Source organism: Chenopodium album, chromosome 10, assembly GCF_948465745.1.
Source record: "Chenopodium album chromosome 10, dcCheAlbu1.1, whole genome shotgun sequence".
NCBI classification, from domain to species: Eukaryota; Viridiplantae; Streptophyta; class Magnoliopsida; order Caryophyllales; family Amaranthaceae; genus Chenopodium; species Chenopodium album.
The window spans coordinates 53259509-53275445 of NC_137843.1; the positions used below are offsets into that span (position 1 = coordinate 53259509).

Here is a 15937-nt window from a genome sequence, read left to right on the forward strand (position 1 = left end):
TAATTGTGGTCGGGTTAAATTCGGATCGGGTAAAAATCAAATCGAGTTAAAATCGGGTCGGGTTGATATCAGTTCGGGTCAAAACAGATCGGATTAGTTCGGTTATTTTTCGGGTCAATTTCGGATCGGGTTGAGCTTGGGTCGGGTAAAAACGGTTCGATTTAAGTTCAGGTCGGGTCAAATCAGATTCCGGTTGTGTTCAGTTCGGATCAAATCGGTGTCAGGTTAAGTTCAGATCGGGTCAAGTTCGAATTCGGATCGAGTTCAATTCGGTTACAGATCGGGTTTGGGTCTTGATTTTCTCGGATCAAATCGGATCGGTTACATTTCAAAACGGATAATTTTTTTCGGGTCGGTTCGGTTTTGACACCTCTAGTTGTGTTCGCTTCATCTAGTCCAAACAGTTGGGGGATTTTGGATTATAGAATAATGTTATGTAGCCATGTAGGTATTAAGCTCTACCCAAAATGTGTAGGCAGCTGATAATCCTTAAGTCGCTAGTACATAGACGATGGTCCCATGTCTCCCCTCAAGGCCTCAACAGTGGATTTTTGTAGAAATGGTCGAACAAATGGGCCACCGTTAACAATGGGCCATTTGTTAAGGATTTGGATTTAGGGTCTGTTCTCATTAGATTATTTTTAATTCAGTTCAGTTTATTTAAGCTCTAATAAGTTTATGTTTAATGATATTCCTAATGATTTAAAGCCAAATTTCATACTTTTAAGCTTATATTACAACAACGATTATAATAATAATAACAATAATAATAATAATAATAATAATAATAATAATATAGTACATATATGTTTTTAAAATGTTTTGGGATTCCATGTTTTCAATACTTTTTTCATAAATATTTTAAATATATAGTATATTTTTCATAAATATTTTAATATGTATATTTGTATATACACATATATATAATAATAAATAATCAAAGATTATTAATTCGTAGTTAAAAGTCACTAATCAATAAGTTCAGTTCAATTCAGTTTAGCTCATTTCAGTCTATGAGAACAGGCCCTTACTTTTTTAGTCTTAATTTTGTATGTTTAAGCTTTTTTTTTTTTTTTTTTTTTTTTTGGGCTATGGCTAGAAGGCCTATAACATGTTGAATACTTTTATCTACTTATGATTATGATTTGTGCATGATTAGGGGCGTGCTCGGCTGCATCTTTTAGGTAGCTACTTAATGAATAATGAAAAAATATAAGAATATGTTCTCTTTACCTTCTTATAATTTCTTATTAAATTAGATTAAACCTAAATTAAGGGTTATTAAGTCCATATAAATATATCTATATCTATACTTAGTATTTAAAAACTCTAACCAAGAAAACACATGTCTCCGTCCTATTACACTTCAATATTTACTTCTCTAACCCAAGTGCCACATGTCTTCTTACATTATAAATTTTTAGTTATACTATTTGTCTTTAATTCTGTCATTAACCTAATATTTCATCTTTCATGCCCACTTCATCTTCATCTCCCTTTTCAATTCAACCTTTTGCTTATTCTCTCTTTAATTTTAGCCCCTCCACCTTCTTTATTTAATCCTCTTTTTCAATTAAAATTCCAAAAATTCAATTTGTTTAATCATATTTCAGATTACACATTATAACCATAATGGCTTATTGATATTTCATAATTCATCTTTCAATGCAATATTCTATGAATAACCCGTGCATTGTATGGGTCAGAAGGTTAGTTATGTTTAAAGGGTTATAAGTTCATATAAATTTTGTTAATAAAATTTTAAGTTTATTAAGAATCTTGCTTTTACATTTAAGAGCATTTAATATGCAATTGGCAAGAAAAGGTAAGGGAATGAAATATAATGATTCCATTACTTATTTCTAATATTATCGGTAATAAGTTCATATAAGTAATTTATTCTCTTTATACCATGCTTTCTCTTAACCCCCACTCTCCCAAGGTTTAAAGTTAAGGAATTAACTATTCTAAATAGTTATTGGCCCGAACAATGCCCCGTATCATTATAAATTTATAAGTTTGGTCAAAATTAATTTAAAAGGGTTAATGTTGAACAATATTAATAAGTAAATGAAAATATTATAAGAGGTTATACATAGATTAAAAAGAGTTTTTCAAGTAAATTAAACACTATTATAGAGAATTAAAGTTATGCCAATGAAGATTTTTTTTTTAAATATATAAAGAGAAACATTAGTACAATTCAATGCGGCCCTGATATAATTAAGGGTGATGACACATAGGCTGACACGTAGCGCACATGTGGCACCAAATCATATTAAGAAAGTGTGATACATGGCGTTAACATGTTGTCCCTATGAATTTTGATAATATTATAGATTTGACCAAACTTTATTGCAAAACCCAACCATCCACTTGTATCGCAACCCTAACTTCCTCGCTAATAGCCCTACCTAACAAACCACCTAAAAAACTCAACTCACCCATTCGTAAAACCTCCCACAATCCACGAAACCCTCCAACCCACTGGAATCTCCTTTCGGCATCCGTGAAAAAACCCTTTATATTTCTTACATCATCCAATAAAAAACCTAAAAATGATTTGAAGCATTGTTTTGTTCACCTTATTTTTACTTATTTTAAGAAAAAAAAAATTATATTAAGCTAGATAATTAAATAGAAGTTTTGATAAGCCTCAATCAAGTTGAAATTGTCAAGAAAAGTTCAAAAAAAAATTTTCTTGGTGAAAATGAAGTTCAATTTATAACATAAGTTAAATAATAAGGTTTAAAGATTTTTTTTTTTGTTTTTTGAATAGAAGGGCTTGTTCTCTTCAACTTAATTTCAGTTCAGTTCACTTTTGTTCAACTCCAATCAGTTCATTTCCTAATTTCCTTCTCTTATAAAATATTCAGTTCAACTCCAATCAGTTCAGTTCCTAATTTCATTCTCTTATAAAATATTCAGTTCAGCTCCAATCAGTTCAGTTCAGTTCAGCTCCAATCAATTCAGTTCAGTTCAGCTCAATTTAGTAAATTAAAACAGACCCGAAGTCTAAAGATAATTTTTGATGAGTAGAAAACAAATAACACTTCACTTTATTTTTGCTGCACTGAAATTATTTTTGCTGAATTGAAATTAATTTTACTGAACTGAAATTAATTTTACTGATTTACTATTACATTTCTTCTTAAAAGTTACCGATTTTAACAAAACTGAAATTAAATTTAATGAACTGAAATTATATTTATTAAACTAAACTTACTTTTACTGAATAAAATTATTTTTACTATATACTTCGTATATTTTTTTTAAGGTGAATTGAATAGGGGGGCAAACCATTCTAATAGTAAAAAAAACATGATTGCTAAACGCAATCTCTACTTACTACTATACACCCCTCCCAAATACCATAAATACCCTTCTAAGCAAAAATCATCTTCACGACATTTTTGCCTGCTTTCCTTTCCACCTTCTTCCACACCTAATTTTTAGAAATTTATACCTTCGTTTATTCGAATAACTTACATAATCAATTAGCGAACAATATTTCGAGATCTAATGAATATGAACAAGAATTGGGTGAAGTTGGGTGACATTTTCGGATTAATGCGTCCATGTGGGGATAAAATTTTCGGAATTAAGTTCAATTAAAGGGGATAAAATTTCTATAGATTCATTTCCATTTCAAAAGGAATTGTGTGAATAACAAGAATTTTTGTGCAATTGGGACCCAATTTATAACTTTTTTTTTCATTGGTTAATTATTTTGAATATTTGAAGTTGATTGTTCAAGAATCAGTTTTAAATTTGCACAATTATCGACTGCTTTTTGCTCTTTTTCCCCTTCATATTTCGTAATGTTTGTGTTGATTATCATACTTGAAATTAAAGTTGGTGGTTCATTTTGTTTCTTGATCTGAATTTTGGTTAATTGATGTATTTACATTTGCGTCTACTTTCAATATTAGAGTCGAAAGTTATTTCAATTAATACTCACAAATTAGTTATACATGTTACAAACAACATTCATGAAATATATAGAGCTATTTCATTCAATACACACACTAAATAGGCTCAATCATTTCATTCAATTTGAACGAAATGTGAAAAGTGATTTTATTGATTCTACACATAATAGATTTGTATGATTCTTTATCAAATTCGAAGAGGCTAATGTAAAAATCATTACTGTATGGGGAGATACTGAATAAGAGCCGATAATGTAAGAAAGGCCGGTATCTTAAGCGGGTTCGGGTTCTCAGGAACTATTAGACATATCGGCATTTACGCAAAAGGTAGACATATCGGTTTGTCAGCAACCGACACGTGTCGTCTGCAACTTGACACCTGGCGCAAATCGATTTGCATGCCATGCAGCCACCTGTCACTTAACCAAGCTATAAATAATCAGGTTCTACCTCATAATTGAGGTAGCACTGATTACTCTCTCTCTCTACTTTCTCTCTCTTACTTCTCTTCTCTTTCTTAAACACTTTCTAACTTTATCATCGGAGTGGTTATCCCCGGATCACCCGGGGGTTAGCTGATCTCTGCTCATTGTGTAGGTTCTCAGCTTGCCGATAGGAGTATCAGGATCTCAAGCTCGGGTTCTCGGGTTGTTGGATCCAGACAGAAACAATTTGGCGCTAGAAGGAGGGGGCAGTGATCACTTCCATCGCCTAAGGACCTCACACAAAAATATATGTACAATGGCCGAAAACCAAGAAAGACCAGTGATTAGTAGGATAACAAATCAATCGATAGTAACAAGGAATGAAACAACACAACCAGAAATTGAGGTAATAGATGAGACTCATACTTTGGAGGATAATCAGTTCCACGTGCCGGTAACCCCAGAAAGGCAGGTGGAGGCAGTAGTAGACCCTATGGCTGAGTTCACACCGGAGGATTTGGAGATAGCAGCTAGGGTAATGAGTGCAATGAGTAAGAAAAGGAAAGAAGCTGAAATAGCTCAGGTTGGAGGAGGAGCACCGATAAGAAACCAAGGAATACAGTTTAATCAGGCAGCCAATTCGCCACAGTGCCGCCGTGAAGAGTCGCCGGTAAGGACACACACAACTTCGCGGCAGACAGATGATCAATCCTCAAGTCATGCCGTTAGTACAAGAACTCAGCGGTAGAGAAGTTCTCAAGTTGAGGGGCAAGCAATACGAACTGTGGTTCAGTTAAGGGCATCATCGTTCACACTGAGTATCTTGGACCAGCCAATGGAAAAAATCAAAATGCCGACTTACAGGTATGATGGAAGAGGGGATCCCAGTCGGTACATAACGTCCTATGAGGGACACATGATACTGTACACCAATTCAGATGCCGTTTGGTGCAAGGTTTTTCCGACCACTTTGACTGGGGCTGCGGCGGATTGGTTCAACAATCTGGGAAATGGAACAATTGATAGCTTTGAGAGGCTAACAGAAATGTTTGTGGGGCAGTATATCGGTAACAGTGTGCGGCAGAGAACTTCAGGAGAGTTGATGGCGGTGGAACAAAGGCCAGATGAGTCTTTGAGGGATTATATCAGACGGTTTAATAATAAAGCAAATACAATTCCCAAGTTGCAACAAGAGGTAGCTGTTATGGCTTTGATGAACGGCTTGAATGACTCTGAGTTTAAGCGTTACCTCACAAGGAAGAATTTGCCGACATTGGCAGCTGCTTTTAACAAGGCACATGACTACATCAAAAGTGAAGAATTAATGAAGACGAGTAGCAAGAATGTGTCTGCCGGTAAGGGGCAATATCAGTTCGAAGGTGCAGCCTCTGGAAGTGGAAGGCCGAGAACTTCGACCCAGAAAGGGGGGGGGGGAGGAAGTCGGTAAGAGGTTAGGGCTGCAAAGCCACCGATGCGATACAGTTCATATACGCCTCTGAACACACCTAGAGCGGCAATTTATTCATTGAATCAGAACAGAGAGGGATGGACAAGACCAATCCCAATGAAGGCAAGGCCGAGAGATGTCAAAAAGTACTGTATGTTTCATAGAGATGTGGGTCATTATACTGAAGAGTGCACGCAATTGAGAGATAATATAAAAGAGCTGATAAGGAAAGGACACTTAACTCAGTACCGGTTGAATGTAGGAGGAAGTCAACCACCGCCTCAGCAGGTTAAGAATCAGCAGTTAGAGGCAAGGCCAGAAAGGCCACAGGGTGGAATAGTCCGACAAGGGGACGGAGGAATGCCACCGTTATCAACAGGAAGAGGAGTAGATGTGATAACGGGAGGGCTGGTGCATGGAGGAACAATTAGTAGGGCTAGAAAGCACCTGTCCGAGTACCGTCATATAATAAATGCCTTAGATGCCGATAACCGTCCTCGGCCAACTTCAATTCCTGACGTGGTGTTTACGAAAGAGGATGTAAGGAGAATTGTTTTCCCTCATGATGATCCGTTGGTTCTAATAACAAAGATAAATGGGGCTGACATCAAGAGAGTCTTGGTTGATGGTGGTAGCTCAGCAAATGTACTGTTTATGAAAGCTTTTAGTGAAATGATGATTGGGAGACAATATCTGACGCAGGTATCTTATCCGGTTATTGGCTTTAATGGATCAACGGTGAGGCCGGAAGGAAGTATTGTTCTACCAGTGCGACTGGGTGATGGGCCGACAACAAGGGATGTCATGGCAGAATGCCTAGAAGTCAACGTACCGTCAGCCTATAATGCAATAATTGGTAGGCCGATAATTCATGATGTGCAGGCAGTAGTGTCAACTTATCATCTGACGATAGCTTATGTGTCGAATTTGGGAGCTGTAGAAAAGGTTCACGGAGGTCAGATAATGGCAAAGTCTTGTTATGTAACGGCTTTGAAAAATCCGGTTGGGAATGGTCCGATATCGAATAATCCTAAAAAGGAAAAGGAGTCAACAATACAGGATTTGGCCATGAAAAACTTTGATACGAGGCCGGAAGCGACCCCAAGGCCGTCACCAGGTGGAGAAACGGTGCAGGTTGAGTTACAACCAGGTGATTTGAGTCGGACGGTCGAGGTTGGGGCGGATATGGATATTGATATGAGATGTCATTTAATAAGTCTGTTGCGTGGGAATGTAGATGTCTTTGCTTTCTCGGCGAGTGAGATGCCAGGGATACATCCTGAGGTGATGGAGCATAAGTTGAATGTGGATAGAAAGTTCAGGCCGATAAGGCAGAAGAAACGCAATTTCTTAACTGAAAAAATAGAAGCCATACAAGCTGAGGTTAATAAACTCTTAGCAGCAGGGTTTATTGAACCATGCACATATCCGAAGTGGTTGGCGAATGTTGTGATGGTGAGAAAGCCGATAGGAAAGTGGCGAATGTGTGTAGACTTCACCGACTTGAACAAAGCTTGTCCCAAGGATTGCTATCCGTTGCCTCGGATAGATAGATTAGTGGACTCCACTTCCGGCCATGCTACGCTCAGTTTCTTGGATGCGTTCTCAGGATATCATCAGATTAGTCTTCATCAAGCCGACAGGGCAAAAACGGCCTTTATAACAGATGCTGGTGTGTATTGTTATAAGGCAATGCCGTTTGGGCTGAAAAATGTAGGAGCGACATATCAGAAGTTGGTTGATAAAATCTTTGAAAAGCAAAAGGGGCGGAATGTAGAGGTATATGTGGATGATACGATTGTTAAGAGTAAGGAAAAGGAGGATCACATAGCAGACTTGAGGGAAACATTTGAGACATTACAGAAGTATCAGATGAAGTTGAATCCGAAAAATGTGTGTTTGGGGTTCAATTAGGGAAGTTTTTAGGCTTTATGGTCAGTGAACGGGGAATAGATGCAAATCCTGATAAAGTGAATGCGGTGCTAGAGATGAAGCAGCCGAAAACTATTCGAGATATACAAAGGTTAACTAGCAGAATGGCGGGGTTAACGCGGTTCATCAGCAAGTCGGCTGATAAGGCCCTCCCATTTTTTGTGGTTTTACGGCAGAATAAAACATTTGAATGGGGAAAGGAGCAAAGTGATGCACTAGAAGTGGTGAGAAACCATCTGAGATCTCTTCCGACGGTTGCAAGGCCAGAAAGGGGAGAACTGTTACAATTGTACATCTTGACTTCTCCAAAAACGATAGCTGCAGTGTTGTTAGTAGAAAGGAAGAAACAGCAAATGCCGATATACTTTGTTAGTCATGTTCTGAATGCGGATGAGCGCAGATATCCTGTGATAAAAAATGGCATTGGAAGTAGTGATGGCGGCCAGAAAATTGAGGCCGTATTTCGATGCTCATCCTATAGATGTTTTGACGAATCATCCATTGGAAAAATCACTGCATAAGATGGATACGTCAGGCCGATTGTTGAAGTGGGCAGTGGAGTTGTCGGAGTATGAGTTGTATTATAAACCCAGAATATCAATAAAGGCTCAGGCCCTATCAGATTTCATTGTAGAAACCTCATACAATGATGAAGAGGAGGATTTGGGAACTTGGCAGGTATCGGTGGATGGTTCAGCAACGTCAACAGGGTCAGGGGCAGGAATAGTGATAACAGCTCCGGATGGGAAAATTTTTGAGTATGCAATGAAGTTTCAGTTCAAGGCCACCAACAATGAAGCTGAATATGAAGCAGCTATAGCTGGAATTCAGCTGTCAATAGCAGCAGAAGCAAAACGGCTAGTTCTGACAACTGATTCTCAGTTAGTATCCAATCAGTATACCGGAGAGTATGAAACACGAGAGTCGACAATGGTAAAGTACCTTGAAAAGATGAATCACTTAACATCACAGTTGCAATATTTTGAAATTAAGCTAGTACCGAGATTACAGAATGCACAGGCCGATGCCCTAGCAAGGTTAGCCAGTTCAAGTTTTAATGACTTGGAAAGAACAGTTATGGTGGAAATCTTGACGTAGAAAAGTATAGATGAAGTATCGGAACAACTTCTCTATGTCAGCAACGGCACCCAGTGGTTTGATAAGATATTGGCATATCTTCTATGCGGAGCATTGCCACTTAATAAGAGGGAAGGAAAAAAGTTGCGAAAAGACAGTGTGTGGTTCATTATGCACCAGGGCCAGTTGTATAAAAGAGGCTTCTCGTTACCGTTACAGAGGTGCATAACCGATTTTGAGTCTGCTAGATTAATTGAAGAAATACATGAGGGTACTTGCGGCAACCATCTCGGCGCAAGGGCTCTGTCACGAGAAGCAATGAGAAGAGGGTACTATTGGCCAACTATGAATGAAGATGCCGTTCAATATGTGAAAAAATGTGAAAAATGTCAGAAGTTTGCACCTGCTATCAACTTGCCGCCCAATGATTTAATGCCAATACTTAATCCAGTTCCTTTTGCACAATGGGGGATGGGTATAGTAGGGTCGTTTCCTTCAGCAACGGGTGAAAGAAAGTTTCTCATAGTGGGAATAGATTATTTCACAAAGTGGATAGAGGCTGAGCCGGTAGCAAAGATAACAACATTGGAGGTGAAAAATTTTATCTGGAAAAGTATTTTTACAAGGTTTGGGTTGCCAATGGCAATGGTCTTTGATTATGGATCTCAATTTTAAATTGTAAGCCAGTCAAAGATCTCTTAACCATGTACAAGGTGAAGTTTGAAAATATGTGGCAGTATGCCATCCACAATCAAACGGCCAAGCGGAAGCAGCAAACAAGCAAATCATAACGGTAATAAAAAAGAAGATTGAAGATGCAAAGGGTTTATGGGTTGATTTAATACCAGAAATTCTGCGGGCAAACAGAATAACGGTCAGAGAAGCAACAGGGGAGTCACCCTTCACCTTAGTATTCGGAACAGAAGCAATAGTGCTGGCCGAAGTGGGGTTGCCGACATTCAGAATTCAGCATTACTGCGAAGAGCAAAATGATTTGTTGTTGCGACAGCAGCTAGATTTCCTACCAGAAGTACGGGAGAAAGCAGCAGTTAAGTCAGCTGCCTACAAAGATAGAATGTCAAGGGCATATAACAAACGGGTCAGTTATCGGCCTTTGAATAAAGGAGATCTGGTATTGCGAAAAACAGCAGCAACAGGAAAGAGTAATGAAGATGGAAAGTTAACGGCAAATTGGGAAGGACCATATCGGATTAGAGATATGGTAATGCAAGGGACGTTTTACCTGGAAACAATGGATGGAAAGCCGTTGAAGAACGTTTGGAATACGGCGGTACTCAAGAAGTATTATGTGTAAGTAAAATAATGTAAAATCTTTTTGTAAACGATAAAGCTGATATTAGCAAAAACAATATCAGTGATGAATATAAGGAAGATATCAGAAATTGTGTTGAAAACAGGCATCCTCCACTTAACAGACCACCGTTAAGTGGGACGGACAGCTCAAAACCGCTTCCGTGAAGTTAATGCGCTTACAACCTGATCAATCGTAATCATTAACTCACGAGGTTGCTGGTTCAAAATATAATACCGACAAAATCAATTCGGGTATATGCCGACAAGAGGCATAGCTTTGATAATGATCGCCGAGCGGGTACCTAACTGGCTATGAAAACAGTGTAGTGGGTGACCGATATTGTACTTTGAACCAGCAACAGAATCGCCGAACTAGTGAATATAATTGTACAACAAATATATACACTAGGGGGGCAGGAGATAAGGATAAAGGACGATTTTGCTAGTTATAACTGGTAAGTTAAAATTGGAAAAAGCTGATATAGTTATAACTGATAAGTTAAAATTGAAAAAAGCAATAATTGATAAGATCGTTTGAAGTACGAAGCTGATATAGCTATGATACTTGTATTTAACTAAAGCACCGAGAATTGAAATTTTTTCCAAAATTTTAGGAAGTATAAAATTCGTGGTAAAAACAGGGGTAGCTGGTAATTAAAAGTGATATGATTGTTAATTATGAGGTTGATACAACATAAAACACTGATGTTCGAGAATAATACATGTTCACAATAATCAAAGATGACAATCGACGGGCATCACCACAAAAAGGGTATATGCCGATAAAGCAGCATTGTCAAAAACATACAGCATTGTCAAAAGCATGAAGATAAAAATTCAGATTAAAGCAAATAAGGCCCTATTACACAAGAGCCGCAAGATGACACCGGTGATGACTGCCCGCCCCTTTAAGCTTGTTTGTTCTCAGGCTCAGGAGAGTCCAAGATGCTGGGGTTAGAAAGGCCGGCATCAGCAGAAGGGATGAGATTAAAAATGTCCTCATCTGAGAAGTTTTGCTGTTCAAAGCCAGAAGGTATTTTGTGGGCATCGTTCTCAAACGCCTTCTCAATTTTGGCCTAGTCATCCTTCTTCAGGCGGATAGCATGTGCGGCACATCTCTGAGCAACGGTCCACCCGCCGTCAAAACGATCTTGGAGTCTGGTGCAGAATTCCGACGACGTCACATAACGGCGTACGGCTCTCTGACGTACCCCAGGCTTGTCGACTTCCATCTTTTGAATCTTAGTTTCCAGATTGCTGATTGTTGCCTTAGCGTTAGAAAGATCATTCTGCACGGCAGAAAGCTGGTTGGCGGCTGCACTCTTCTCCTCAAGCTGAGATTTCAGGTCCTTTATTTCCTCTTCAAGATTATTTACGGTGCCAACTCTCTCACGTAAGGACTTCAGCTCAACGTCATCTTTGGCCTTTATCAGCTTAATGCCGTCAAGGGCCTTCTCGACATTCCTCAGGGCCGTCTCCAAAGGCTGTTGGTTGGATACGTTCTAGTGGTGCTGCTCCTGATAAAACCTGTATATTTCGACCAACTCTGTCCCAGAAGCAACGACCTATTTTTTTTAAAAAAAAAACGGAGAAAGGAGTTAACATAAACTTAAAATGGTAAAAAAAAAAAAAAACAACGCACACACAACCTGGCGACATAGAATAAGCAAACAAAATTTAAATGCACACCTTCATCAAGTCATGCATATGCTGAGCAGCGACAGGATCGATAAGTCCTGATGGCCTGTCAACTGGGGTGGCAAAATTTCGGAGCAGCCGGTGTCCCAGGTTTCCGCCCCGAAGAGGATCATCAGCAAATATAGACTCATTTCGGAACACATCCATTTCGGGTTGCCATCGGTCACGGGAACGACCCTCCGGAGCTTTAACCCTCTTCAAAACCTCGTCCGGAATCTTGCCCTCAGGGCGTTCAATCCATTGATTGTCGCGATAGGTGATGCCAGGAGTGCTCACGTCGGAGCCAACAGGTCCGACTTGTTGAGGTTCGGTAGAGGCCGAAACTAATACCTGAGTGGGACGAGGAGAAAGAGTAAGATCTTCAACCATAGTCTCACTCGCATTAACATTGGTTGTCGGCACAGCTGAGTTGACCACCTTTTCGGAATCAGAACTCTTAGGGGGGGAAAGGGGTTGCTTTTCTTGAGTATCGGCCCTAACGCGTTTAGAGGCCGGCTCATCCTCTTTCCTTGTTGAAACGGCGGTAGCGCTGCCGCCACGTCTGTTGCCGAGTGACGTTAGGCGCCGATTTCTCCTTATGTTCTCGTCAGCCATCTCTTCAGCTCTTCTTTTAGGATTACGGGTAGGGGCGAGTGAACAGAAAGACACGAAAGTCTCTAAAGCCGATCTAGGAGATGGGGGGCAACGAGAAATCACTGTTTTGCCGTCGGATGATAAGCTAGGGCCTTCTTGTCTAAATTCTTTGGACCTGCGAACACCAAAAGCTGTTAAAACAACTCTTTTCTTTAAAAAAAATGAAAGGAAAGAAATAAAGGTCGATAAGCAAACAAAAAGAGAAATAGCAAAAACAGCAAAGTACAAACAAGTAATAATAATGTATAGTGACAATAATAATATGCAAGGTAAGTACCATAAGGGTCGGTCCGGCATAGACCAACATAAGATAGCAGTGCGTTGCCCAAAATATATTTAACATTTGGCACCCACACTTTGGGAACAGCCTGAGTTTTTCCACCGCCAACATTTACCCTAACGGCATCAAAATAATCAAAAGCTCTTTGCTCTTGAGGGCCAAGGTCCCTTTCGGCGATATGACCGAAACGAGGATGAGGCCGAAAGAATGCCCTCCGGATGGGAAAGTCATCCGGAATACTCATAAAAAAGAACTTATCTTGCCAGCCTTTGCAGCTTGACAATTTTGGATTTACGGTAAATTTGTGAGAGGTTGTATATAAGGACCACCAACCCTCTGATTGTCCATCACGTTTCAAGGTTTTCAACCTCCTAAATAGGTTTAGAGTTAGCGAGAATTTCTTAAAAACAAAACCCAGACAAGCGCAACAACGACACGAATTGTAGGAGGGGTAACCTGCACCAAGCACACATTCTAAGCCCTAAGAATTTTTGCGATAAAGGGATGGAGAGGAAAGCGGAGGCCGAATTCGAAATGCTTTGCATAAATGGCAACATGGCCGTCAGGACAATCAAGAACAGTTGCGGATGGTGGCGGGAGTTTTAGTTCATACCCATCTGGTAGGCGATAGAATCTTTTTCTTTTCGGCAATACTCCTTCTCCTCAGCTAGTTGCAACCAACTGTCACTGACGGTAGCTTCAGCAACTTTGCTGTTAGACGGTAATATAAGAGGTTGCCGATAATCACCATCATCGGTCTCAGAATTATACTCCTCTTCCAAACTTTCCTCATGGGTAACCTGGGCCATAAGATCAATCATCTCGGCCCTCTCAAGGCTTTTGGCATCTTCACCCTGATTTACTTCTTCTCCAGTATCGCCTTCATCATTTAGTACAGATCTAACGGCCGACTCATGAACGGGAGATTTTGAACCCTTCTCGGACTCAGAGTTGGAGGAACTTATTACCTGTGCTTGCCCAGGCCTCTTGCTGGGCTCGGCCCTAGAGCTCGGTTTAGCCCTAACACTAGGCTCCGCCGCATCTTCTGCAACCTGAGGCTGATAACTAGTCCGCTAAACCCTCGGCATGGTCGAAGTCTTAATATGAATATTTCCGACGTTGGTACCGTATTGATCAATATCAGGTTTGTCGGCAAAACTTCGCAAATGGTATCGGACGCTAACTAGTTTGACGTCAAGAATCTCAACGTCCTCAGGAATATTGGGGTTAGTGGGGGCATCGTGCCCTTTCACAATCTGCTAATATTTTGTGACGGTAAAAGGCCTCTGTTAGCTCTTTCTCAGATAACGGCTGAAAAGGGTCGTCAATATTATCAGACAGAGATGAGGTACCCCCTTTATTGTGGCCGAGATCTTTACCCAAAGACTGCCTAATAAGACGACGCCTAACAGTGCTAAGGGTAGGTTGTTCTTCCTCAATACTACTACCAGACATCTAATACGCCAACTAAGAAACTAAAAAAAAAAAAAAGAGGACAGCGAATGTATTCCAAAATATGCAAATTGAAATTGAAATCTTTAAAATACCTTAAACTACTTGACTGCAGCGACGACGCGAAGAAAACCTGTTGACGCTTCAACAATATGACAAATCCAGGAAAACCCAATTGCTCCCAGAAATCACGATGATTGAACAAAGGTTACAGATTTCTCTCGGAAAATCGCTCAAGAACTTGATTTTTTTGTGAGAATAGTGAAGGAAAATGAAAAATGAAATAAAAAGGGAAGTTAAAAAAAGTGACGTTTGATGTGACACGCTGCCAGAAATCCAACGCCTGAGATGACTTGGGAATTTGAAAACTTATTCGTCGGATTGGCGACGCGTGTCACTAGGGGTGAAAGTTCGGTTTTCGGTTTGGTTTTTTGCCCAAACCGAAACCGAACCACCATATTTCGATTTTTAGATTTTGGAAACCACACCGCACCACTTTACTTTTGAAACCGAACCAAACCAAACCACCTAAAATTCGGTTTTCTAAAAAAAAACCAAACCGCACCGAATTTTCCTATCAAAGAAAATAAACATCAAATTTAGCCAAAAAAAACGAACCAAACCACACCAATCAAAACCGAACCAAACAAAATCACACCCCTAACCTAGATCCGCAATTACGCACCCACCACAAATCACAATTCAATCACAAACCACCATAAAAATAATGTAGAAAAACAAAACTTAAACCAAATTAATTTAAACGAAATAAAAAAAGAACTACCTCACGTCCTCACATTCCACCAAAAAACGTCGATTTTGGGTTTTAAAGGTCAAATTCGACCATGAAAACTCTAGATCTAGAGTTTTCATGGTCGAATTTGACATGAAAACCCTTTAATTGATGTTGTACGAAATGAAAAACCATAGTTTATGCCCTTATGGAGTTCGAAAAACCTCGAAACCTTAGTTGATGGTGATGCGGGCTGGTGGGGAAAAGAGGAGATGGGAGTGAAAGTGGAGAAAGGGCAGAAGAAAGAAGAGATGTAGATGAAAGGAGAGAGAGTGAGATTGAGAAGAGGAGAGAGAGTGAGACGAACAAGAGGAGAGAGAGGGCGGAGAATAGGAGAGAGAGGGGGAACTCAGAGAAATGAGAGGGAGGATTAGGGTTTTTTCCTATATATACTAAGGGTAAAAATATGTTGGGCTAGGGTTTTTTTTTTTAGTTTGGGCCTATAATTCGGTGTGGTTCGGTTTTGTTCGGTTTTTCATTTTTGTAAACCGAAACCGAACCACACACCAAATTTTTTTTCAAAAAAAAAACCGAAACCGAACCACTTTCTAAAAAAACCAAACCACATTTCTTATTCGGTTTGGTTCGGTTTTAAACCGAGTTTGTTTCACCCCTACGTGTCACTATACCCAGTGAAAATTTTCCCGCTCAAAAATTTCAGCGTTCACTATACAAACGTTTGGCTTCCCAATTAATCATTAAAAGACCTTGTATGCTAACGGCAAAAAAGGTCACTTGGGGGGGGGGGGGAAACAAAATTTTTTCGTCCCCATTAATAATTTTAATTTAGTTGACCTTGTATGCTAACGGCAAAAAAGGTCACTTGGGGGGGGGGGGAAACGAAATTTTTTCGTCCCCATTAATAATTTTAATTCAGTTGACCTTGTATGCTAACGGCAAAAAAGGTCACTGGGGGGAAAAACGAAATTTTTTCGTCCCCATTAATAATTTTAA

General features: G+C 39.5%; 1 protein-coding gene across 1 annotated transcript; it reads left to right on the forward strand.

Moving 5' to 3' along the window:
* Positions 1-5207: 5207 nt before the first annotated feature.
* Positions 5208-5804, forward strand: LOC145565400 (uncharacterized). The gene has a single exon (XM_081625420.1). It carries the CDS (start codon positions 5208-5210, stop codon positions 5802-5804), a length of 597 nt encoding a protein of 198 aa, XP_081481546.1.
* The last annotated feature ends 10133 nt before the right edge of the window (positions 5805-15937 follow it).

What these genes read in the sequence shown, in the direction of transcription:
- LOC145565400 (XM_081625420.1), top strand. Translation starts at nt 5,208, where the DNA reads ATGCCGACTTACAGGTATGATGGAAGAGGGGATCCCAGTCGGTACATA.